General features: G+C 38.6%; 1 protein-coding gene across 2 annotated transcripts; it reads left to right on the top strand.

The window, feature by feature from the left end:
- Positions 1-715: 715 nt before the first annotated feature.
- MED1 (mediator complex subunit 1) lies at positions 716-22686 on the top strand. Of its 2 annotated transcripts, XM_037809014.1 has the most exons (17): positions 716-933; positions 2851-2957; positions 5687-5765; positions 6597-6651; positions 6756-6888; positions 7598-7626; positions 9667-9738; positions 10230-10304; positions 10724-10797; positions 11186-11275; positions 12084-12195; positions 12718-12842; positions 13104-13222; positions 15831-16032; positions 17479-17574; positions 17692-17797; positions 19197-22686. In XM_037809014.1, the coding sequence occupies exons 1-17, from the start codon at positions 909-911 to the stop codon at positions 22426-22428; spliced, it is 4731 nt and encodes a 1576-aa protein (XP_037664942.1). In that variant the 5' UTR covers positions 716-908; the 3' UTR covers positions 22429-22686. The 2 variants fall into 2 exon arrangements, with proteins under 2 accessions (XP_037664942.1, XP_037664943.1); XM_037809015.1 differs by lacking the exons at positions 716-933; positions 2851-2957; positions 6756-6888 and having other exon boundaries at positions 5694-5765.
- Positions 22687-26139: the final 3453 nt, after the last annotated feature.

Here is a 26139-nt window from a genome sequence, read left to right as displayed (position 1 = left end):
GTTTAACTTGGGTTTTCAGTTCCAGTGGTCATGAACTCTGCATTACTCCTTATTTCTCTTTGTGGGGATTTACTAATGTACTATACAAGAGGTATGACTACACATTATTCGTGATTTACAGTGTTAAGCGCTTGTTCTTCACGGTGATTCCAAGAAGGGGACAAAATCAACTGGGAACACTTCTGGGTCCCTATATATAATTAATAGCATCAAATGTTTTGATTCCTGCAAATAAATTTACCTTGACCTTAAATGTCCTACATCGTCAAAAATACTCTAATCGCTCAAGAAACATTTCTGAAATTAAAAAAAAGTGAATGGTAATCAAGTGTCGTTGGGCTACCTCCGAACTTCGTGTTACAAGCACAAGCATATTTTGTATGACGTAATTTTCTATTTAGTATGTCGGGGGAAGTATTATCTTTAATACTAGTTTTTCTCTTCTTTCACTAAAGAAAGCCAGAATTTCAAATCTGCGAACTGCTTAAGGGCCAAAATGAAAATGCCGATTTTCCCAACGCAGCCTAACGCAGCTCGCTCGCAAACTCAAGACGGACCCACGTGAGGTCTGACACTCAAGAGCGAAGGGAAGATAGGGCTGGAAGAAATATCGCGAGAGATACGTATTAAACAATGTCGCGAGATTGTGATGCCCTGCCCCATCCCGTTCTCTCGCAGAATCCCGGTTAATCTCGCGATCTTTGGGAAGTTCCGTTGGGGAAGATGGCGGCAGCCGCGAGCACTCTTCTCTTCTTGCCGCCGGGGACTTCAGACTGAGCCTTCCCGGGAAGAGTAGGGACTGCTGGTGCCCTACGTCCCGGGAGCCCGAGCTAACTCGGTTCCCCCCTTAGTGGTAGGGAAGGGCTTATTTTCTTGTGCGGCGGACTCAGGCCCTCCCCGCCGCCAGGATGAAGGCTCAGGGGGAAACCGAGGGTGAGTGACTGAGAGTGGTAAAAGGAGGGGGTGGGACACAGCAGGAGGGGCCAGCCTGTGAGAGGGGGTAGGATTCGATGCTCTGCGGGGGCCACTTCCCGAAGGGCTCAGAGTCCCGGAGGCGGGATGTGTGTTAGTTTTGGACTCTTTGCCTTCCCACGTAATGGTGAAGATTCGGATTTGGGGTGATGGGGTCTCCTAACTTCTGGGAAGGTTTCCTGCTCAACTAGGGGCAATCAGTTGGGCCTCAGGACACTTTCAGCCTAAATTGATGAGCGATAAGGCGAGTGAACCTAAAACCTGCCTTACCCCTTGTGAAGAGACTCCTGAGTAGTGACTAGAAACAATACAGAGCATGTGTAAAAGTGCTAGAGGATGATGTTTCGGCGTAAGTGAAATGATTATGTCTTTCTAATGTTAAAAGCCGGCATTTCTCTAGAATGTCAGATCCTTATGCTAGGAAATGTTTTTTAAGTGCTTTGAATTTCATCCTTCCGATGACCGGACTAACGCAGACCTGTTGAGAACCGACTTTTCTGTGGTACTCTACTTAGACCCTCTAGATTTCTGCTGTCCAGTTCAAATGCTTCTTTGGCATTTTGGCCAGCTTACTGTATTACTTCGCCGCTGTATTCTGAGCTTCATAGGTCAAGGACCGTGCCTTGCTCATCTTTGTGTAGTCCCTGGCAAATAATAGTTGCTCAAAAAATATTTATTGATTTGGACATCCAAGTAAAGCTGTTTATTAGGCTTTTCAAGGCAAAGAAGTGGTGTGTTTTGAAGAAAGGAAAGTATGCTCTTTGGGTGTAGAGTAATGGCAAGCATAAAATGGAAACCCTGTGAGGCAGGAGTTTTGCACCTAAAATAGTGCTTGACAGAAAGAGGCTTGAAAGTAGGCTTTGGCAAAAATGTGTCCAGAATTCTAAATTGGCTGAAACAGCCCAAGAACCAGTTTTCCATAAAGTGAGGGCATTGGAAGAAACAGTCTTGATTTAGAAGATCTTTTCCCATTGCCTCAACTCTAATTGAAGACATTCTATTCATCTTTTAATACCAACATCAACTGCCACCCTTTCTGTCATATCCCCACAACTGATTATGAACTTTTCCTCCTTTGAATTTCAGTAGTAATGTGTCTGCTTTTAAGAGCATATCTCACTTTGCTTTGTGTGACTGTTACTTCCACATTAATTTATCCACACCACCTCACATATTTCATCTTGGGGTTATTGTGTGTTTTTGCACCTGCAGGGGTCTCCAGCACAGCTCCTAGCTTAGAAGAGGCAGCTCAGGAGCTAGAGGGTGGTTGGAGGGCAGAGGAGCACATGCTTAGCCCAGGAGCCAATCCTGTTTACATTTCTCTTACCTGTGTTAGAAACTCATCCTCTGGTCATTGATCTCTTCCCTGTCCATATAATTTTAGTTTAAATTCAAGTGGGAAATATGTGAATGGCTAATAGAGCCTATTTTCTCTATAGTACCTACAAACCAATTTCTCAAAATTTTGCCAAAAAATTATGGAAGTCAGTATTTCCACATTGAATACCAACTAGCCATAATAAGGCCATGTTCAAACATAAGCTCTACATTTATCATTCCAGGGACTTTTTGCATACCATGAAATGACTGTGTCACTAAATTGTAGGATTGATCCTGAAACATGATTAGAGATGACTCTTCTTTTGGTCCCCATGAAAACATTGAATAGAAAGCAGTCCTGTTCTACGGTGTTCCTTGGGTCAGACCTATAATTTGTGTTTTCCTACCATTAAAAATACTTTCTTTCTATGTTTTGAAGTAAATTATGTTGAAAAATATTTTATTTGAGTTCTTACCAGGATGAAGTTTTCTTGCAAGAAAAAACTGGAAGATCTCGATAAAAGAGTTTCTAATGTTGTTTTCTGATTTATATTGTAGAGTCGGAAAAGCTGAGTAAGATGAGTTCTCTTTTGGAACGGCTCCATGCAAAGTTTAACCAAAACAGACCTTGGAGTGAAACAGTTAAGCTTGTGCGTCAAGTCATGGTGAGGATTGTGGTACAATGGGTAAAGTGTTATGCTTAGAGAATTGTTAATAGGCTTCTCCTCCCGTGTGGACTTCTTCAAATTAGTTATTATAGTGTGTCTTCAATTTTGTTTATCATAAAACACCTGAGTGCTTGGTGGCTATCAATTTTAAGACTTCCTGGGAAGAAGGTATTTTTATAAAATTCTGTTCACGGTGAGTTATAATACACTAGAATACTTCGGGCAAAGGTGCTAAGAAATGCACCCATGAGGGTCATGTTTGATACACTAGTGTAAAGAGACATTCATTCTTCACTTCCTGTAAAACCCCTTGATTCTAATGTGACATTACTTTCATTGCATCTCTATTATTAGTAGAGGTTGTGATTCATTCTTAATACAGGTGTACTCTATCCACTCAGTCAGATTCTTTCTCAGCAGAACTGTATTTCATTCCCTTGAGATATTCACCATTACAGGTAGGTAGCCCTTAACCAGTTAAGTGGAAGACAGAGGTCCAGTCTCAGAGCTGGATATTAAAAGTCCATCTGTATGATTCCAGTAGTAGTCAAAGTATGCAATGATGTAGGAAAACTTCTGTTTTTTGTTTTGGGCCATGTTTTTATGAGTGTGTTCACTTTGTGCTAATTCATGGAGGTGGTTCCTATATGATTCATGTTCTTTTCTGTATATATGTTATACTTCAGTGAAAGTGCCCCCTCACTCCACCAAATCTTATGTTGGGTACAGAATAAGTTGAGTTTAAGAGATTTATTAGCATTTAAAATGAACATGTCATTGGTATAGCACTAGCAAAAAAACTAAAATTTGCTGTCAGGAGACCTATATTTGGGGCTTGACTCCAACACTTATTACTTATGTGACCTTGGGAAAATTATTTAATCTGAGTCTCAGTTTCCTCATCTGGAAAATGGAGGCACATGTTACAGTTTGCTTTTCTACCTAAGTTTTGTAAAGATCAAATGAAATAATGGATATGAAAATCTGTCACTAAAAGATTTCTGTAACTGTAAATTTTATAATTGCATGTGTATCTTCTGGCTCAGGTTTGCATACATAGAAAGTGGTTTGGTATTTTTTCAATTGTCTTAGTGAATGGCAATTTTTACAGAACAGGAATTGAGAGGTTGTCATTTTTTTATACTCCAAGGTAGCCATATTGTAGTTTGAAATATGTTTTATAAATGATATTGTCATTAGAGAGACATAACGAGATAGGGGAATTCAAGGGCAACTCAGGCCGTCTCTTTGGGTACCAGTATCTTGCTTTAGTCACCATGGCTTCCATTGTCTACTTCTCGGTTTTACAGATTCAGAAGCCTAATTTTGTTGGTGTATAAAGACTTTAAAGAGCTTTCAACATCTGACATCCTAACCAAATCATAGTTTAACATGTATATCAGAATGCCAGTTTATTAATTTGCAGCAGTTACCACAATACTGTTATCTACCGTCCAGGGCACCCCCTTCTCTATTAAAGTATAAGGGAGGATAGATTATTAACTAATCAAATGTTTGTTTCTGAAGGTGGAATTAAAGCAAAGAGAAATGGATTTATTTAAGGCATGGAGAAGCCTGCTAAACTATCCCTGTATCATAATACTGTTCACTCTTCTGGAGACTGAAATGTTTTGCAGAGAGAAGCTTCTTCCTTGGATAGGGATTTTTGTTCTTCGAGAGTTCTTTTTCTGAACAAATATTCTGTTTCTTGGAGAAAGTTTAAAATAGCTGATTGAAATTCAGCTTCAATCTAGTTTTTTTTTTTTTTGTACTTAACATTTTTATTTTTAACTCTGCTTTGCTAGTACAAAAGTCTTGAAAGTACGAACCAGACAGTTAAAAATACATTTAACACTCAAAATGGTGAAAAATACCCTTTACAAATTTTTACACCAAGGAAGTAGCCAACTCATTTATTATACCAAAATGCTATCCATTGTAAGTGTTTTGCATGGTAAGTTCATTGTGGATCCCCAATCCTAAAGAATGAGGGAAAGCTCAAAACCTGTAAACATCAGTTGCTTTGGGAACACTTAAAATTCTCATTAGATAATATAAACCAGTAAGAAGCTTACATGTTGAAAATACTGAATGCTCAATTTTTGGCATATTTGGAAGCCAACCAGACAAAAATTGCTCAAGTATTAGAAAATATTGAAATGTACTCTTGGTATAAATACAATTTTAAATGTTTTTGAGTATTTGCTAGTCTGTTGCATTGCTGTAAAAGGTGCTCTGACCTGAATAAAATTAAAAACTAATTAAGCCTTCAGAATATCTTACAAACCTCATCCCTGTTGAGGACATGTTATTTTGAAAGCAAAAAATGATGATTGTTTTTAACTGGTCTACACTGCACATATATTATTTACACTGATACATACACACACAGATTCCTATGAGCTTCAATCTAGTTTGACTAAGGTTTGGTTGTATTTCTCAGATTACAGGCAAATCACCTTTTTAGATTTAGGAATTGCTAGATCTCCAGAGCCATCCCATTAATTTAACTGACTAAAAGATGTAGTCACTTCTACGAGGCTGGTCTCATCTGTTGCATTTGATTCTTCCCAATTTTTCTACCCTCATGTGTATGGATGGACAGAGTAACAATTAAGTGTTTATAGACTATCTTGAAACAGTACTACTTGAATAAGGTATATATTTACCCGAAGCAGTGTTGGTTTGGTAAATTTTTACCTCAAGTATTTTTCCACTTGATACAGGAGAAGAGGGTTGTGATGAGTTCTGGAGGGCACCAATATTTGGTCAGCTGTTTGGAGACATTGCAGAAGGCTCTCAAAGGTTTGTAAGCACCTTTGAAATATACTGATTTCTTAAAATATCTGGTTTAAGAAATACTGTTTTACACTTAAAATAGAAATACAATTTGAGGTAGTTAACTTCCTATCCTAGGTATTGCTCTTGCTTTCATTTATGGAGTTGATATGAGCCTTTCCTGAACTTTCGAAATATTTATTTTTTATTTTCTTTTGGTGGTCTGCTAGAGACTTAAAAGATAATTAATGAAGGGTAAAGATAAGATAGCAGGGGGAAGTTCTCTTTTGTCCTTCACATGTTCTCTTGTGTTAACGCTCAATGAGAAGATAACATTTTAATTCTTTCTAAAAGGTTTTACAGTGTCTTTGGACAATGTTTTCAGGAAAGCAAACAAAGTTTACATCATGAACATGATTATTCATGCTCATAATTATGAAATTCGATTTGTTTTGGGGGAAAATCAAAGTTAAACAGATTTTACCTTGATCCACCACACAAGAACCCAGTTCAGCTGAGTGTTTTTATGTTGATTTTGATATTAATCTTACTCATTCTTGCACTAGCAGGTACATGTGTCATATTTAAGTTAAAGATAACTTGTCTTAAATAAGGAGTAATGAAAAGGGGAGAGGAAAAAGGTCCAATAATTTTTCAGTGTCTTTCTGTGATCCTTATTACTGCCGGCCATAACTAAACCTTACGATGATCATTGTGCACATTTCAAGCATTTGAACTGTTGAGAAGTGTATGGCTCTGGAAGGATACATAAGTTCCTTAGGATGATCTGTGTTTGAAGAGTGTAATTTAAGTTACTTGGAGCATCCTTTGTGATTTCCCTTTTTTACCCTTTGATAGTAACATCTTTACCAGCAATGACTGACCGTTTGGAGTCTATAGCAAGACAGAATGGGTAAGTAGTCTATCTGAAGGTAGAGATGTTTAACTTGGTGTTGACTTTGGGTGCCTTTATTTATTTGTCTTCTATTAATTTTTGTTTTGATTTGTTCCTGCTAGACTGGGCTCTCATCTCAGTGCCAGTGGCACTGAATGTTACATCACGTCAGATATGTTCTATGTGGAAGTGCAGTTAGATCCTGCAGGACAGCTTTGTGATGTAAAAGTGGCTCACCATGGGGAGAATCCTGTGGTATGTGTTGTTGATATTTCACTGGAATCTATGGGGTTTACTTAGGGACGTTAATTTAAAATTGGAATGTTGGGGTTTTGAATAGCTTGGGTTTAGATTTTTTCATGAGCCACTGTAGAGATGATGTGATGGGCTTACAACATCAGTAGCTATAGAATGGAATTTAGAATAATGTGGGTCCATCTTGGACATCATCTAGGGGCTTTCACAAGTGGAAACACCAGTGGAACCCTTATCATATCAACTAACATGAGCCTCAATTAAACAATACATGCTGGGGATACAAAGATAAATAATTTATGGTTCCTATCCTCAAAGAGATAATCAACTAGAACAGATAATATTGTACATAGTTAACTTCTCTGAAAAACCCTATAATAGAGATAAATGTAAAATGTTGTATAACCAGACAGTTGGATTTGGATTCCAAGGATGACATTAAAGAGAGATCCTAATGTTTTAATCAAGCTACTGAAATTTTATTCCTTTATAAATGATTCTGTATTTTTTTATTTTTAATTTCATGCCTGAACCCCATGGTTTATCAAATAGGAAGAAGATGCTTTTTGCTATCATAATATAAAGATCTTCTGTAGTTTTAATGTTTTTGTTAATAAAGCATGTGCTATTAATAAAAGAGAAAAACTTTTCATGTCTTTAGAGGTTTTAATATAGTTTAATTGTTTTAATGTAATTTCTTTAATTTCAGAGCTGTCCAGAGCTTGTACAGCAGCTAAGGTGAGATATTACATTATATTCCTTGATTTTGGCAGACAGTGCTGTTCCTCATAGCTAGGTTTGAAACTGATCAGAAGTTACTTTCCCCAGAACAAATTTATTTTCTTGGGCCAAGATCTTTCAAGGTCTGTACTTGTTTACTTTCCATATCAACTTAGCTTGATTTCTAGCTTGATTTCTTAGCCTACTTAGTCTATTCCAGGGTTTCTCAGCCTTGACACTATTGACATTTTGAATCAGAAAATTCTTTACTGTGGGGAAATGTGGGGTTGCCTGAGGCATTGTAGGATGTTGAACAGCATCCCCTGGCCTCTCCCTCCTATTTGGCAGTAGGTAAACCTCCACTTGTGATAATCAGAAATGTCTCCCAGCATGCCAAATGTCCTCTGGAGAACAAAAATTGTCCCTGGTTGAGAACCACTTGTCTAGCCCTAGGAAATGTGGTGGAACAAAAACAAAAAGAAATTAATCGTTGAGTTAGAGAGGATTTGAAAAATTGAGCCGGTACCATAAAAGGAACTTTTTTTCACTTATCTTTTGAGGAAAATTGTTATACATTTAAAGTTTGTGTTTGATAAATTCCTGTTATACTATACTATAAGATAAGGCTTGAAGACAGTCTCTTTTAGCAGTTCATGGCTTTTTCCACTGGCTTATCTTTTGCCTTTGAATTGAGTAAAAATTTCCATGCTTAAATTTAAACCCATAATTAACTTTCTGGGAATTTGAGAAAGTCATTACATCAATTTTATGTTTTAAACATAGCAGAGTTCTCAGATACTACATGGGAATGTCTTAGAAATAGCACATTGATACTGAGGAAGTAAGTTTTACACTCATTCTTCCCAATGATCAGTTTAATGTGTTTATAGCCAAATGTACCAAATTTGAACCAGCTTTTAAAAAACTGTAATACAACATCAAAAATAAGTTTTTATGGTTTCCTTAAATTAATAAGTCTAGCAAATGTGTTACCAGAATATTCCACGAAGAGCCAGTATTTCTGGCTCTGAACTGGAGTAGGGAACTACAACAGTTTATGAACTGGTGGTAATTTGTAAACTTGTTGGGAAGTGTTAACTTCAGAAAAAATGTTGAGTTGTACACCTTTACCTGATATTTTATTTTAGTATAGATGGTAATTTTAAGGCAGGGAATATAGTTTGCTATTTTATTGTTGTTCTTGTTTCTTTTTACTGTCTTCATGGCACTATATGTAGGAAGAGCTCAATAAATGCTGACAGAATGCCTGCCCAAAGGTCTGACATTGTCATAGCAGTTTAGCTCTCCAGAGCCATTTTTTTTTTTTTTTTTTAAATTTTGAAAGAGAGAGAAAGGTAGAATAGTTAGATTTGTGTTGAATTCCGAAGTCTGTCCATAAAAGCACCTTTGACTACGAATCCAAACCTGAATATTGAGTCCTATATAAAGCCAGAGGTCATGTTAGTAGTTTCTTTTTTCCTGGGGCGGGTCTGGTCATAGGAGTGTTTTGGAATATCGTAAGGTTTGTCTCCATAGATCCCACTCTTTTTTCTCTAGGTCTCCTATCTATCTCCTGGTATTCATTTTCCCTCTCACTTCTCTGCTGTGATGTTGCCGTAAATACATGCAGGTGTCCTAGCTTCTTGATTTACTTACTTCCCATTAGCTCGCCAATCAAAAGTTTTATTTCCTCAGGACATCTAATCTCAATTACACAATAAGAGGAAAGGAAAATGATTCATTAAAACCAGGTCTGATTATTTAGGAGCTAATGAGTATGTGAATTATCAGGTCTTTTTTACTTTCTTTTGACTTTTATACCTTTTTTTAGCACCTTCTCCAGAAAAGATGGGGCAGAGAGAAAGGAAAACATGTTGATTTCTTTTGCAACTTTTGATTGAGTGTAGAACACCTTGGTTGGAGGAAAAAGATTAAAACAAATTAGTAACTCAGAGTTTTATATAACCGTGAATTTTGACACAATTACTATACAGTTGAGTGATAATTGTAATTGTGTGTTGTATTCTCCCCCTTTCTCCTTCCTTGAACACCCTTTAGGGAAAAAAATTTTGATGAATTCTCTAAGCACCTTAAGGGTCTTGTTAATCTGTATAACCTTCCGGGGGACAAGTAAGTATTTTTATTTTCTTGCTTTCGTTGGAAAAATCAGTATAAATCTATGAATCATTTTGTGCTTAGAAATTTTCCAAATCTGCCCTACCTTATTCATTGATTTCTATTCATAACGAAAATCTATAACTCAGTTTTTGTTTTATGTATTTTGAATGTATTTTAAGTGGCAATATCTGTATTAATGGATTATAATGGCAGAAGACAGACTGTAATCCTTGATATGTCTTCAGCATGTTGATTTTCAGGCTGAAAGGAATTAGTTGTGTAACTGACTTGTTATTTTTGTGATTAACCTACCTGGGATTCTGTTAACCTGCTTAGGTCTTTTAAACAGAGATGAAAATTAGCTCTCATAGACCACTGTTGATTATTTTTAACATTTTAAAGGGTTTTCTTTTTACAGTTCATTGTTATCCTTTAGTGTTTGTGTGTGTGTGTGTGTGTGTATTTTTTTTCACCTATTTTACTCTTGTTCTCATCTACTCCAGCAAACTGAAGACTAAAATGTACTTGGCTCTCCAATCCTTAGAACAGGATCTATCTAAAATGGCAATTATGTACTGGTAAGACCAGCTAATGCATCAATTCTATATAACCCTTCTATGTACCTTGTTTTTTTATCCTTGAGGCTATTAGGGTCCTATTTCACTATATATCTTATTCAATTCCTTTTTCTTCCCAAATGATGATTGCATTCAGTCTTCTGAGTATCCATGTCACTAGCTATTGGTTGGTATTCCATAGGTTTTATCTGAAGACTCATCAAGCCTGACCTTTCAACTGATAAATAGTGGTCTGGCTTTCCTTTTTGCTCATCATATTATATAGTGGTGTGTTTTTGGACATAATCTCTCTACTTTGAAGGTGAAATATGCTTGCTGTATGTCCAGTTAAATGACAGTCATTAGCTAAATTCAGTATCACCTGTGCACTAAGACCTTCCAGGCTTAAATACAAGCAAACCCAGATATTTCTCTTGCAGGAAAGCAACCAATGCTAGTCCCTTGGATAAGATTCTTCATGGAAGTGTTGGCTATCTCACTCCAAGGAGTGGGGGTATGTGATCATATTTTGCTTATTTAGAAAAATATCTAACTTTAGTTGAGGGGATATTACCACTAATTTCACCTTGGGTTTATAAAGATACATGCAGTGGGAGGAAATTACATTTCCTTTGGCATTTATGTAATTTGTAATGATTTCTAAGGTATCAAAACCTGCCTTTTCCCCTCCCCCTCTTTTTTTTTTTTTTAAATTGTGTGAAGTAAATTGTTGCTCAAGAATCAATACTTATGCTTCTGTCATACTTCATACGCTGCTTTGGGGCATGAGTCCTCATATTTGCAAAAATATTTCCTTATGTATATGTTTACAGAAATGTGAATATTTTCTTTATTTGTAATTTACCTGATAAAGATGCATTGATGAGATTTATTTTTCATAGGTCATTTAATGAACTTGAAGTACTATGCCTCTCCCTCTGACCTGCTGGATGATAAGACTACATCTCCCATCATTTTGCATGAGAATAATGGTAACATTTTAACTGTGAAGCAACTGAAGGTTTTGTTTGGTGTTTAAAAATGTTTTAAAAAATTGAATGCCTCAGCCTGCCTGACCTCTGGTTTGCTATTCCCTAATGAGTTTGACATCTGTACCAAGGGGAAAAAAAATCTATGTGCTCTTATTTCCTCATATATATGTTTGTTTATGTATGCATGCACGTGCATATATATTTACATACACACGTGCATACACACACACACATATACATATAATAGGAGCTTAATAAGTGCTTTTGAATAAGTAAATGAGCAAATGAAAACATAAGCCATCTGACCTGAAATAACTATCTTTATTACTTTAAAGGTAAAGAAATTAGTGAGTATATTAAAGAATTACAGTAACAGATGTTATTTTCTATTTGCACTTTAATATGCCAAGAGATAATGAGATATGGCCTATAACCTCATTTGATCCCCTTGAAACTTCAGTCATTGATTCTGTCTCACAATCATAATTTTATTTAAATGCATTCTAAAGTTGGAGAAAAGAAAGAAATATTGGTAATGAGCCTTTTTAAAAAATTTCCTTTTAAAAAATTTGTCCTTGAAATGCATTGTTTCCTGTGTTTTGTTTTACTCGGTGACAAAAGGAACTACTGAACTACTGTTTAGAAAGGTAACTTCTAGCATTTCTAAATTAGATAGGCATTTACAGTATCTGATAAATTATGGCTGACAGGCAGAAGCTATCCTTTTTTTTTTTTTTTTTTTTTTAATGTTGAAAGCCCGATAATTTGTGTTACTTGGGAGAATAACATTTTTCTTTTCTATTCCTAGTTCCTCGGTCTTTGGGCCTGAATGCATCTGTGACAATTGAAGGCACATCTGCTATGTACAAACTTCCAATTGCACCGTTAATTATGGGGTCACATCCAGTTGACAACAAATGGTAAATTAAATATAATTCTAGGGTGGCAAAGTCCATTTTTTCAATTACAAGCTTAGTATAAAACAAGTATTACTTTCACCTGACTACTCCGACTTGAATTTCTAGAGATTGGCTATTTCTTTTATCCTTCTAGTTGCTCTTATTTTTCATTTGTTCAATATCTATTTGAATGTTTCTCTCTGAAGTCTTGCCTTATTACCTTCCTTAAGAGGGAAAGAAGAGAAATATGTGCTAATGTTGCTGGTTTAATGATTGCTCCCTTTTCTATTGGAAGACTTATGTAGATTTGGGTTATGCTGGAGTAATACCTGGAGATGTGCTTTAGGATAAATGTTTGACTAAATACCTTGGGGTTAACAAATAGGATGTTTAGAACTGGGGGAAAGAAGTTCAAAGAGTGAGCTTCTGGTAGATGTTATATGTATCTATGTGATATATTACCTGTCTATGGTTGGGTGTTTGGAGTTTTCATTTTCATATCAAGTCAAAATCCAACTCTTTCCACTCCTTTTTTTTTTGAAGGACCCCCTCCTTCTCCTCAGTCACCAGCGCCAACAGTGTTGATCTTCCTGCCTGTTTCTTCCTGAAATTTCCCCAGCCAATCCCAGTATCTAGAGCATTTGTTCAGAAACTTCAGAATTGCACAGGTGAGTTTTGAACATCCGTAGCTAACAATCACTTGCTGTAAATGTGAAAAGAAAACTTGAAATTCAGATTATCTTAGACCTCTTCCTGTCTTGTAGTCTTCAAAGAAGTACTGATTTGCATGAATGTCATGGTGCTTTGTATTAGAAAATGCTTAGCATGCACTTTTTGAATAAATGAGTTGATGGATGTAGAAATCATGAAGGGAAAACTATGCTGTCAATGTTTTGCTCTAAATGTGACTTCAATGCTTGTTTTTCCAGGAATTCCATTATTTGACACTCAGCCAACTTATGTACCCCTTTATGAATTGATCACTCAGTTTGAGCTCTCAAAGAACCCTGATCCTATACCTTTGAATCACAACATGCGATTTTATGCGGTAAGTAGGTCCTGTGGAGCCTAGGATGTTGTAGGTTATGTTTGGAGCCAAGATCAGACTCTTCCTTCATAGGATTGTTGAGGTCAGGTAACTTTTGAAATGCTGAATCACGTCCTATTTCCTCAGTCAGGCAGGATATTCCAGAAATCTCTGAAACATACTGAAGAAAGGTCATGAGCTTCCAAGTCAGGAAGCAACAATGTGTACATTTCATTGTTTAACTCCTAGATGAAAGCCTCTTAACATTATTCTGAACTTTTACAAATTTAAAGTGGGTGTTAGGAATTCATGTTCTTTAATTCTTTCAAGTTCCATGAATTTATAATCTGGAAAAGTCCTTCAACTGCATACAGAGAAGAAAGTGCTAGAATGAATAAATTACTTATGGAAGGTTCTAAAACCTCATCTGGGCTTGAATTGATTTCAATGTTTGAGGATGGTCTAGACTAAAGTAGTAGTTCCCAAATTTTGGCTGCACTGTAATTATATAAGGTATTTATTAAAATACACATTTTGCACTTAGGGTTTGCAAACCTTTTACACAGATTTCTGAGGTAATTTTTATTTAGGCTAGGGCAGGAAACCATTAGTATGGAGCATTCACTAAAGGGGTCTTTTCAGCATCAGCCGACAAAATAATTTACCAAGGAGTTTTATTATTCCCGAAGAATTTGCTGCTGATTTTTGAGGAGTAGGTTTTCTTTTCAGGATAGTTTGTGACTGGAGTGCGACGGGTGAGTTAATAGAATTTAGTTGCTTTGTTCTTTTTTTTTTTTTGAGATTGATTTTAAATGTTTATTGTGGCAACATATATACAACATAACATTTCTCACTTTAACCACCTTCAAGTATACAATTTAGAGGTATTAAATACATTCACAATGTTGTGCTGCCCTCACCATCATCCATTACCAAACTTCCCTCACTCCCAACAGAAACCTTATATCCAGTCCCCATCACCACCCCTGCCCCCGGTACCCTGTATTTTACTTTCTGTCTCTATGAATTTGCATGTTCTAGTTATTTCATATAAGTGAGATCATCATTAGTATAATAATCTTTCTGACTTGAAAAAGAAAATAAGACTTTGATGGATTAAAATAGAGCCCCAGCAGCTGAGTTGGGAACAAACTGAGCCTCTGTGTAATCTTGGGAGTCAGGAAATGGAGATCTTGGTAGGGGAACAAATGCTCCCTGCATTTGGTTTTTGGCTCCTTCTTAACTTTCTTACTTTCTCCAACTCTTTCTCAAATCCATGTCCTCCTTGCATCTCCCCGAACCTGCACAGATACTGGCACGCAAACATTCACCAGATGCATTTCAGTCTATCATGATTTCCAGTTGGATTTCATTATTAAGCAGCTACTTCCCTTCTCATTTTCTCACATTTCTCTCACACTTTACAGACAGCCAATTTACATGCCAAAAAAACAAACAAACAAACAAAAACCAAAACTTAACAGAAGCACAGAAACAAGCAAACAAGCAACTCCCTTTGAGGCTTGAAATTTTTTTGGTAAATATATCCCACTTCATTCCATAAAGGATTTGAGGTGCTTAGAAAAATACACACAATAAAAGACAGCAATTAAAGAGTTAAAGGAATTGGGGCAAAGGGAAAAGGCTAGGAGCATTCTGGTTAGCACTTGGGTAGGGCAGATCTGCTCCGTTTGAAAACAGGCTCATCTCTTCTCTCCTCTTGGGGAGTGCTGGTAGAACATTCAATCAAAAGGCTGCTTTCTTTGCAGTTGATTCCGTTTCCCCACATTCGCTGAGCTGTCTTTCCAAACAGAACACTCCACATGGGCCTAACTGAGGAAGCTGGTACCTCACCAAGTCATAGACCTCTTAAGAATTTTCTATGACAGCCCTCTCTCAGCCTCAGTCTAGTTCCTCCCAGTAGCACACATTCCTGCTCATTGCCCTTCCTGAGCTTTCCTTTGCTTCAGCCATACAAAGTTTTCTTCTCTTACTTGGGCAATGTCCTGGCTGTGTGAAATCATTATGTTCTTAAGTCTGTTTAAACTGTTCTAGTAGTTACACAGTTTCAAAATTCTGAAGGCATAAAGTACTATTATGTGGCATCAAATGAGGTGGACATTAATTCTGACACAGGGTGAGAGTCACAAATTCCATGGCTGAAGCTTAAGCCATGTTACTTATTATACAGATCTTTCCACTAGTTGGTCCCCCAAACAGGAGTGTTGCTTCCTGGTTTCCCATACTAATTTTTAAAATTTCATTCAAACATGAGTATCTAGATGAGACAAAAACAAATCCAAAATAATGGGGTTGGAGGTGACCAAAGCTGTTACAATCTGTGGTGGGCCCCACATTGGCCAAATGTTTACCCAGTTTTTGGTCACAGCAGACTGGGGGGGACAGACCAAATGACTCCTGCTCCAGCTGCTTTTCCATTTTGATGCTAACATGGACACAGCTGCTTGGCTTGCTTTCTGTTCATTGATTTTCTGACATAGTTTGTCCTTCCCTAAACCAACCACCCTCAGAGGCATCATAACTTTCTCTCTTCCTTCCATGAGTCACCTAAAAGCACACTGGTGGTTTCCTTGATGTCTTTCTAGAGGGTTTTGTTCTTTTTGTGCAGGCTCTTCCAGGCCAGCAGCACTGCTATTTCCTCAACAAAGATGCTCCTCTTCCAGATGGCCGAAGTCTACAGGGAACCCTTGTTAGTAAAATCACCTTTCAGCACCCTGGCCGAGTTCCTCTTATCCTAAATCTGATCAGACACCAGGTGGCCTATAACACCCTAATTGGAAGCTGTGTCAAAAGAACTATTCTGAAAGAAGGTACTGCCTTTTCTTTTGATATATTTACCAGCAGATGGAAACCAGCTACTCCGGTGTTTGTCTTAATTTGGTGGCACATTAAACTCACCTGTGGAGCTTTTGAAACTACAGATGATTGGCTCCCACACCTAGGTGGACTGAATTAGAACCTCAATGGGAGGAGTTGGGAAGCTAGTTTAAGCTTTATAGATGATTTTGATGGAATCAATCTTTAGATTGCCATTTGGGAGCTACTGTTTTATTGCAATGAATTTACTCTCTTTCTGCACATTCAGTGATATAACTTGATACCTTAGGACTTATATCTTGCAGCAAATATATAAGGTAGAATTTGACATGCCATAATGAAAGATTTCTTGATATCTAAATTTTATGTTGTTAGGACAGTGCTTCCCAACCTTAGTTCAAGTACATTTTGGAGAACTTAGTCATATATTTTAAAAAAGGTGAGCACTGTGTCCTACCTATCCATGCATCCCTATTCCCCCCACCCCCCTCTCCAATCCTGCAGTATTCATGTTTTTCAGACACATTTGACCATTAGAAGCCTTGATGTGAATTTTGGCTGCTCTAGCTAACCATAGTTAGTTTTTAACTTTAGTTCTAAGGTACCTCCGTGTTAGATTATCTGTCAGTGCAAGCGGGTAGGCCAGAAGAAAAGAAGAAACAGGGAAGGTAAATCAGAAGATACCTTTCATGGGAACAAGAATTGATTTAGAGATAAGAAATTTTTGAGATTTAGAATATTGACATAGAGCATATGCAAATATACTTTGGCCTTCTATTTTACGTACTTGAATGTAGAAAAATTCTCCAAATAGCTTCTGGGCATCTAAACCCAAATTTTCATGAGGTAGTTCTATATAGGCCATCCTACAGAAATGCACTTTTCCCCCAAGAAAATGTTTTGGGCTGCCAGGACATTTGGCTTAGGAAACTTTGTGACAGATATATGTATATTTGACATAAATATATCATTTTAGATATCAGCCTCTACATCCCTTCTTACCAAGCTATGTGCTGTGTAGCTCACAGCTGCAAACACTGGTAGAAAGTAGTATGGCAGTTGGTCTGGAGGTGTGGTCATCAAAATAAATGAGAAACTCCTCTTGACCACTTTTATTTTCAGAATTCACTTTCAAGGCAGGGTGTTTACATCTGCCAATGTCTTTTTCATCTTAGGATTAAATTTGTGTTCATTTTAGAAAATTGAAAGGTTACTTGCTTTTTTGTTTTGGAGAAGTTTATACCTAAACTGTCATATTCCTTAGAATTGGATTCCTTCTATCATTTCTGTGGATGATATAGTAGGTTTTGAATGTGAAAAATACATGGGATTTCGTTTCCAAGGAGAAAGCATCTTGCCCTGTATATTTAGGGATTATTATTTACTTGTTTCAAGTTGTATATTTCGTCAATTGTTTCATTCTTTTCTTTGCCTTTTAGATTCTCCTGGGCTTCTTCAATTTGAGGTGTGTCCCCTCTCAGAGTCCCGTTTCAGCATATCTTTTCAGCACCCTGTGAATGACTCCCTGGTGTGTGGTGAGTTGTGTGGGTGGCTAGTAGCTCGATCAAGGAAGCGTTTTGGTCCCTTTATCCTTTTTGGAAAGGCAGAAGCTGAATCTATCCCAAATATCTCCTGTATATCTTGTCTTTCAGTGGTGATGGATGTGCAGGACTCAACGCACGTGAACTGTAAACTGTACAAGGGGCTGTCAGATGCACTCATCTGCACAGATGACTTCATTGCTAAAGTTGTTCAAAGGTAGCACTAATCCTTTCCCATCAGAGTCACATTAAGAGATGAACAAGGAGTACTGTTTTCAGTATTAGGGAGAATTGGAAATTAAAGAGAAAGCATTTAGATGCTGCTTTGCATTTACCCTTTGCTTTTGGATTTAAAAGTGATATGAGCTTAGTTTTTTTTTTTAATATCACTGTGAGAGTAATAGGAAGTAAGATAAGTTAGTTCAGGCCTGGCATTAACTGCAGATGATTGGCCCTCACACCTAGGTGGACTGAATTAGAACCTCAGTGGGAGGAGTTGGGAAGCTAGTTTAAGCTCTACAGATGATTTTGATGGAATCAATCTTTAGATTGCCATTTGGGAGCAGTCTAAATGATAGAAGGAATCTGATTCTAAGGAATCTGTTAGTTTAGGTATAAACTTCTCCAAAACAAAAAAGCAAGTAACCTTTCAATTTTGTAAAATGAACACAAATTTAATCCTAAAATGAAAAAGACATTGGCAGAGGAGGAGAAGTGAAATAAAATGAAGATCATTTTCTTCTCTTCTCTATGCCACTTTTTAACAGCTGTAACATGTCAAATGGTAGTGTTTGGGAAGGTACTTAAGCCAGCCAGCTTCCCAGAAATGTTAGTATGTAATTTTGAGATTGAGATTGTTTTGAGATTGCTTTTTTTTTTTTAAATAAATTTTATCAGAACACAGCCAGGCCCATTTGTTTACATACTATCTATGGCTGCTTTTAAGCTAAAACAGTGTAGTTTAGTAATTGTGACAGAGACCATAAGACCCACAAAGCCAAAAATATTTACTGTAAGAAAAAGTTTGCTGACCCATGTTGTAAAACTAAATGTTTTCAAACATAGTGCTTATAAATGTGTTTATCTGTAAAATAAAGAGTGTTCTGCTTTAAAATAAATAATATTTTGTGCTAGTAGTAGCACTTTTCAAAATAGTGTAGCTTTGGGGTATTCTAAGCCATTAAAATTTAGAAATTGGATCAAGATATTTTTCTAGCTGTTCATTAGTTAAAATAAATTATATATCCTATTAATCACCATGTAAACACCCCAAAGAGGGCATTTTCCTACTGAGTTCCATTATTGCCAGTTTACTTTTAGTTCAGTAAGAAAAATTATTTGGGCTCCTGTGTGCATTGTTTTGGGTGCTTCATAATAAGTTGAAGATTGACTACAGGGTTGGATTTTTTTAGAATGAACTTACCCAAACCTCTGGCATTTGATAATGCTGCTTCTGCCTCACAGTTTACCTGCCTCCCCTGAAAACTGCTTCGTGAAAACCTCTGATGGCGTATCCAAATCTTAGGCAAAATTAGGGCCTGTTTTCCTAAATGAAAAATTGGTTTCATTCTGTATTGGTGCAGTGTTAACTTTGTTTTTTCCATTTTATCTTACAGATGTATGTCCATCCCTGTGACGATGAGGGCTATTCGGAGGAAAGCTGAAACCATTCAGGCCGACACCCCAGCCCTGTCCCTCATTGCAGAGACAGTTGAAGATATGGTGAAAAAGAACCTGCCCCCGGCTAGCAGCCCAGGGTATGGCATGACCACAGGCAACAACCCAATGAGTGGTACCACTACACCAACCAACACCTTTCCGGGGGGTCCCATTACCACCTTGTTTAATATGAGCATGAGCATCAAAGATCGGCATGAGTCGGTGGGCCATGGGGAGGACTTCAGCAAGGTGTCTCAGAACCCAATTCTTACCAGTTTGTTGCAAATCACAGGGAACGGGGGGTCTACCATTGGCTCGAGTCCGACCCCTCCTCATCACACGCCGCCACCTGTCTCTTCGATGGCCGGCAACACCAAGAACCACCCGATGCTCATGAACCTTCTTAAAGATAATCCTGCCCAGGATTTCTCAACCCTTTATGGAAGCAGCTCTTTAGAAAGGCAGAACTCCTCTTCGGGCTCACCCCGGATGGAAATGTGCTCAGGGAGCAACAAGGCAAAGAAGAAGAAGTCATCAAGATTACCACCTGACAAACCCAAGCACCAGACTGAAGATGACTTTCAGAGGGAGCTATTTTCAATGGATGTTGACTCACAGAACCCTATCTTTGATGTCAGTATGACAGCTGACACACTGGATACTCCACACATTACTCCAGCTCCAAGCCAGTGTAGCACTCCCCCAACAACTTACCCACAGCCAATACCTCACGCCCAGCCCAGTATTCAAAGGATGGTCCGACTATCCAGTTCAGACAGCATTGGTCCAGATGTAACCGATATCCTATCAGACATTGCAGAAGAAGCCTCTAAGCTTCCCAGCACTAGTGATGATTGTCCACCCATTGGCACCCCTGTTCGTGATTCTTCAAGCTCTGGGCATTCTCAGAGTGCCCTCTTTGATCCTGATGTCTTTCAAACCAGTAATAATGAAAATCCATATACTGATCCAGCTGACCTTATTGCAGATGCTGCTGGAAGCCCCAATAGTGACTCTCCTACCAATCATTTTTTTCCTGATGGAGTAGATTTCAATCCTGATTTATTGAACAGCCAGAGCCAAAGTGGTTTTGGAGAAGAATATTTTGATGAAAGCAGCCAAAGTGGAGATAACGATGATTTCAAAGGATTCACATCCCAGGCATTAAATACTTTGGGGGTGCCAATGCTTGGAGGTGATAATGGGGAGACTAAGTTTAAAGGCAATAGCCAAGGTGACACAGTTGATTTCAGTATTATAGCAGTGGCTAGTAAGGCTTTGGGTCCTGCAGACATTATGGAGCATCACAGTGGCAGCCAGAGTCCTTTGGTGACCACTGGGGACTTAGGAAAAGAAAAAACTCAAAAGAGGGTAAAGGAAGGCAATGGCACCAGTAATAGTAGTCTGTCAGGGCCAGGTTTAGACAGCAAACCAGGGAAACGCAGTCGGACCCCTTCTAATGATGGCAAAAGCAAAGATAAGCCTCCAAAGCGTAAGAAGGCAGATATGGAGGGGAAATCTCCATCTCATAGTTCTAACCGACCTTTTACCCCACCTACTAGTACAGGTGGATCCAAATCTCCAGGCAGTTCAGGAAGGTCTCAGACTCCCCCAGGTGTTGCCACACCACCCATTCCCAAGATCACTATTCAGATTCCCAAGGGAACGGTGATGGTGGGCAAACCCTCCTCTCACAGTCAGTATACCAGCAGTGGTTCTGTGTCTTCCTCAGGCAGTAAAAGCCACCATAGCCATTCTTCCTCCTCCTCTTCATCTGCTTCCACCTCAGGCAAGATGAAAAGCAGTAAATCAGAAGGTTCATCAAGTTCCAAGTTAAGTAGTAGTATATATTCTAGCCAAGGGTCTTCTGGATCTAGTCAGTCCAAAAATTCATCCCAGTCTGGGGGGAAGCCAGGTTCTTCTCCAGTTTCTAAGCATGGACTAAGTAGCAGCTCTACCACCAAGATGAAACCTCAAGGGAAGCCATCATCACTTATGAATCCTTCTCTAAGTAAACCAAACATATCCCCTTCTCATTCAAGGCCACCTGGAGGTTCTGATAAGCTTGCCTCTCCAATGAAGCCTGTTCCTGGGACTCCCCCATCCTCTAAAGCCAAGTCCCCTATCAGTTCAGGATCTGGCGGTTCTCATATTTCTGGAACTAGTTCAAGCTCTGGCATGAAGTCATCTTCAGGGTTAGGATCCTCAGGCTCATTATCCCAGAAAACTCCCCCATCATCTAATTCTTGCACAGCATCTTCCTCTTCTTTTTCCTCAAGTGGCTCTTCCATGTCAACCTCTCAGAACCAGCATGGGAGTTCCAAAGGGAAATCTCCTAGCAGAAATAAGAAGCCATCCTTAACAGCTGTCATAGATAAACTGAAGCATGGGGTTGTTACCAGTGGCCCTGGAGGTGAAGACCCAATGGATGGCCAGATGGGGGTGAGCACAAATTCTTCTAGCCATCCCATGTCCTCCAAACATAACATGTCAGGAGGAGAATTCCAGAGCAAGCGTGAGAAAAGTGATAAAGACAAATCAAAGGTTTCCACCTCGGGGGGCTCAGTGGATTCTTCCAAGAAGACTTCAGAGTCAAAAAGTGTGGGGAGCACGGGTGTGGCAAAAATCATCATCAGCAAGCATGATGGGGGATCCCCCAGCATTAAAGCCAAAGTGACTTTGCAGAAACCTGGGGAAAGTAGTGAAGGGCTCAGGCCTCAGATGGCCTCTTCCAAAAACTATGGCTCTCCACTCATCAGTGGTTCCACTCCAAAGCATGATCGTGGCTCTCCAAGCCATAGTAAGTCACCAGCATATACCCCCCAGAATCTGGACAGTGAAAGTGAGTCAGGTTCCTCCATAGCAGAGAAATCTTACCAAAATAGTCCCAGCTCAGATGATGGCATCCGACCACTTCCAGAATACAGCACAGAGAAGCATAAGAAGCACAAAAAAGAAAAGAAGAAAGTAAAAGACAAAGATAGGGACCGGGACAAAGATCGAGACAAGAAAAAATCTCATAGCATGAAGCCAGAGAGTTGGTCTAAATCACCCATCTCTTCAGACCAGTCCTTGTCTATGACAAGTAACACAATTTTATCTGCAGACAGGCCCTCAAGGCTTAGCCCTGACTTTATGATTGGGGAGGAAGATGATGATCTTATGGATGTGGCCCTGATTGGCAACTAGGAACCTTATTTTCTAAAACATAAAACATGGCCAGAGAAAAACGAATAAGTTTATGGGCAAACTACTATAGGGGTGAGTCAGGTCTGATTTGTGTTTAAGAATCTTAAATGGCATGGCTTTGATGATGAGCTGGGTGAATTTAGAAAGACATAGCCAGACCCCTCTAAAGAGACCACAAGGTTTGATTCTTGTTACAAAGAATTCCTTGTTCCTTTGCCAGAGGAATAAGAAAGTTAATATAGTTGCTTAGGAAAGTGGGTAGGGGGTGGGAGGGTCATAGGGAGAGGGAAGGGTGGGAAACAGTTTTGTGGGAAATATTCATATATATTTTTTCTCCCTTTTTCCACTTTTAGGCCATGTTTTAAACGCATTTTAGTGCATGTATTTGAAGGGCTGGACAGAAAATGAAAAAGCAATACATTCCTTGATGCATTTGCATGAAGGTGGTTCAACTTTGGGTAGTTGTCCATTTGAGGCATGGGCAAATGAAGGACTTTGGTCATTTTGGACACTTAAGTAATGTTTGGTGTCTGTTTTTTTTAGGAGTGATTGAGGAAGGGAAGATTATTTTAGCTATTTATTTGTAATATTTTAACCTTTTGTTTTTATACAGTGTTTCTTTTTAATTCTATGAGGTTCAGGGTTCAAAATGATGGGAGACGGAAGAGCAAGGGTTGTTTTGTGATAGGGGGCTTGTAGCTTGTGCTGACACTGTAGCATTAAGCTCAAGCAGCTTAGTCAGAGCCCACCTTTGGAGTTAAGTGGAAAAACCAAAATATTTTTATTTTAGATTTTTCTTAGGGTTTAGACATCATAGGAATATTAGCAGGTTACCTCCCTGTGGAGGTACTGATTTATATAGTCTCTTTTTCCCTTGAAAAGCTGGGCTGGCTTTTTGGTATGTAAACCTATTTTCAGATGCAACAAAATTTATTGTGGGACAGCCTCCCAACCCAATGGCATGAAAACCGTTACAGAATTAATAGTTCTCCTGTTTCTACAATGTGCCAAAAGTCCATGTCCCAGCATTTTGTTTGTAGGAGAACTGATGCCATTCCTGAGAGCTGGGCTCTGTTTCTCTTCATCACAAGGAGGAGGAGTCCAGACTTGAATCACTCTACTGTATGCTCCCTAAAATAAAATCTTAAAAATTTTGCAGCCATAGTTCACTTAAAACAATTTCAAGCTCACTTGAAGAAGTGGAGGCCTGGAATGCTAGGTGGGCACGAAGATAAATCCTTGCTACTGTGTAGCAACACAGTTGGACCTTTATGGAGAAATAGGTCTGAGTCTGGATTCTGGGGGACATCAATAAGAAGCCCTTTTCTTAAATATAGAAATCCAGGAGACCGTTTTGAGTGCAACACAAGTTCTCAGTATTTGGAGGGTCCTCTCAAAATTCTGCGGCCTTATTTTGATTTTGACACCTGCACTGTGCCATTCCTGATGATTCCCCATTTAGAATCTGTATCAGCAGGATGGGGCATGGTCCCCAGCACAACTCTTCTGGATAAAAAAAAAAGAAAAGAAAAAAAAAAGCCAGGTAATTCATTTGTGTGTGTGTGTCATAAGTGAAGTGGAGTGACTTCATCAGTTATGGAAGAAGAGTTCTATATTCAGCTCCTGCTGTAGATTGAAGTTAGCCTAGAGTGTGAAAAAATCAGCTTTGGCTTTCTTTCCTGGACTGTTTCTGATTTCCTCTAGTGTTCTCCCTTTTCTGGTCATCAGCTCTCAACAACTCTGCCACTTCTGTGTCCCAAGGTAATAAGAAGTAGGAAATGAAACGTTGCAAAATGGAGCAAGAAAAGTTATCAGTTACTGTATCAGAGTCAAATATCTTGGGTGACACTAAGGAGGACATGGGCAAGGTGATACCAGAGTGCTTTATCTTGTGATGCTGATAAAGTAAGCAGCCTCTCAGACATATAATCAGGTTGGATTTCTCACAAGTTTATCACCTAGTTTTGAATTCTATCCCATTGGTTTCTGCAGGAAAAAAGTTATAAGGTTTTTAAGTTTGTTCTGGGTGGGAAAAATCTTGTGGGGGAATGTACTGAGTAGTAGCGGGCTCAGCTCCCCCAAGCAGAGCCATCAAATACCAAAATGAGTAAACTGGGAAGCTTTTTCTCTCTTTCTGTCTTCATCCCAGATCAAAGCATCCCGAGTTAGGATCTGGATGAAGGATAAGCCCCTGAATTGTCGATGGGCACACCCCACACACTGACCCAGCATCTGAACTTGCTTAACAGGGAGCCGGGGCTAAACTGCTTCACCCTGCCTGAGAACCAGGGAGCACTGCATTTCTCCACAGGGTGGAGGAGAAGAGGCAGAATAAACCAAGCCTGGGACACCTCCCTCCTGTCTAGGTGTACTCATTCTCCTGTTTCAAAAGACGGCAAGGACATGAAGTCAACTTCCACCTATCTTCTGCTGCTGGTGTCTTATGTATTCTTAGTTTGACCTGATTCCACTTCTGTCTTTTGGCTTCATGTTAGGGGTTCTTGGTCAAAACCTGCTCTGATGTACATGAAGATTTCAGGTTCAAAATCAATGTGTTTTAAAACAAGTATTTTAGAAGAAGAAAAAAAGCAGGATATAACTTGCCAAAGCCAGGCTTGAGGTTGGTGACTCTTGAAAGGATTTTCTCCTTATGGCCTAGGTCTGAAAATTTAGTTCAGCAATATGAATTCTCAGAAGATACCCTTTCAGGGAGCCAATGAGTCATGCAGTATCCACAGACGAGTCATTTAATCGTAGCAGATGCCAGAATAGGAAACACATTATTCACAATCCCTGGGCAATCTTGTTCTTTTATCTTCCCCACCCCCCCCCCCTTTCTATCCCCACCCCCACCTCTATTTCTCCCCTCAAGTTCGTTTTTGGAGGGCCAGGGGTACTTAACATCTCTGAAGTTTGGTTGGGAAATGTGCTCAGCTGTATGAAGAACTGAGCTTTAAATTTTGAGTTTAAAATGTACATCATGAGCAGTTATGGAAGGTCTTTTCTAAGAGAAAAATAATCTTTCAAATTTGATTTTCTGTGCATTTGGCCGTTCTGTAAATACTTGGAGTTTTTCATTTTTTGAAAGTAGACAAAATCTGTTTTGTGGGTTTTTTTTTCCTGAAACATTACAAAAGAACCTGTTTATTTACATGTGAATAAATTTCTTTGATAAAAAGTGATATGCCTGTGTGTAGTAAATTTTTAACCTTTGAATACTGTCTGTTTATTAAAGCTTTTTAGAAATACAGTCAAAAAGTAGAAGTGTTTCCTGATTAAGTACCACTGGCAATGGATCAGTCCTAGTATTTGGAATGAATAGTTGAAATAGAAAAACAGGCTTGTGAAAAAGTTTGTTAACATTTCATTTATCTGCTCCTGCTAGTCTTACTATCTTCAATTGTTAATCACCAAATTCAGCTTGCTGGGAGGAAACAGCTCTTGGAATGGACTGAACTAAAAGGCTGTTGTTATTCCCCTGACTGAAGTGAATGACATTAAAAGTATCTGGGACAGGAGGAGAATATTAGAGCTGGGTTTGTGGGCCTGAGAGTGAGTTTTGAAAGAGTTCTTCCCTAGGAAGCTCTCTTAAGGATTAAAAAAGCAACAGTAGTTTTGTTTTAAATGCTTTAAGAGTAGGTAATAGGCTTTTTGGTTAAAATATGCCTATTCTTTTAAAGATCTCCAGTGCTGGTTGCTCTCAAGTATGTT

This window comes from Choloepus didactylus, chromosome 18 (assembly GCF_015220235.1).
Source record: "Choloepus didactylus isolate mChoDid1 chromosome 18, mChoDid1.pri, whole genome shotgun sequence".
Lineage (NCBI taxonomy): Eukaryota > Metazoa > Chordata > Mammalia > Pilosa > Megalonychidae > Choloepus > Choloepus didactylus.
The sequence above is the reverse complement of the archived record's forward strand: the minus strand, read 5'-3'. Positions and strand labels throughout refer to the sequence as shown.

Coding starts and splice junctions, on each gene's coding strand:
- MED1 (XM_037809014.1), top strand. CDS start 909: ATGAAGGCTCAGGGGGAAACCGAGG. Junction 5,766..6,596: donor ATTGCAGAAGGCTCTCAAAG/GTTTGTAAGCAC, acceptor ACCCTTTGATAG/TAACATCTTTACCAGCAATG. Junction 9,739..10,229: donor TATAACCTTCCGGGGGACAA/GTAAGTATTTTT, acceptor CATCTACTCCAG/CAAACTGAAGACTAAAATGT.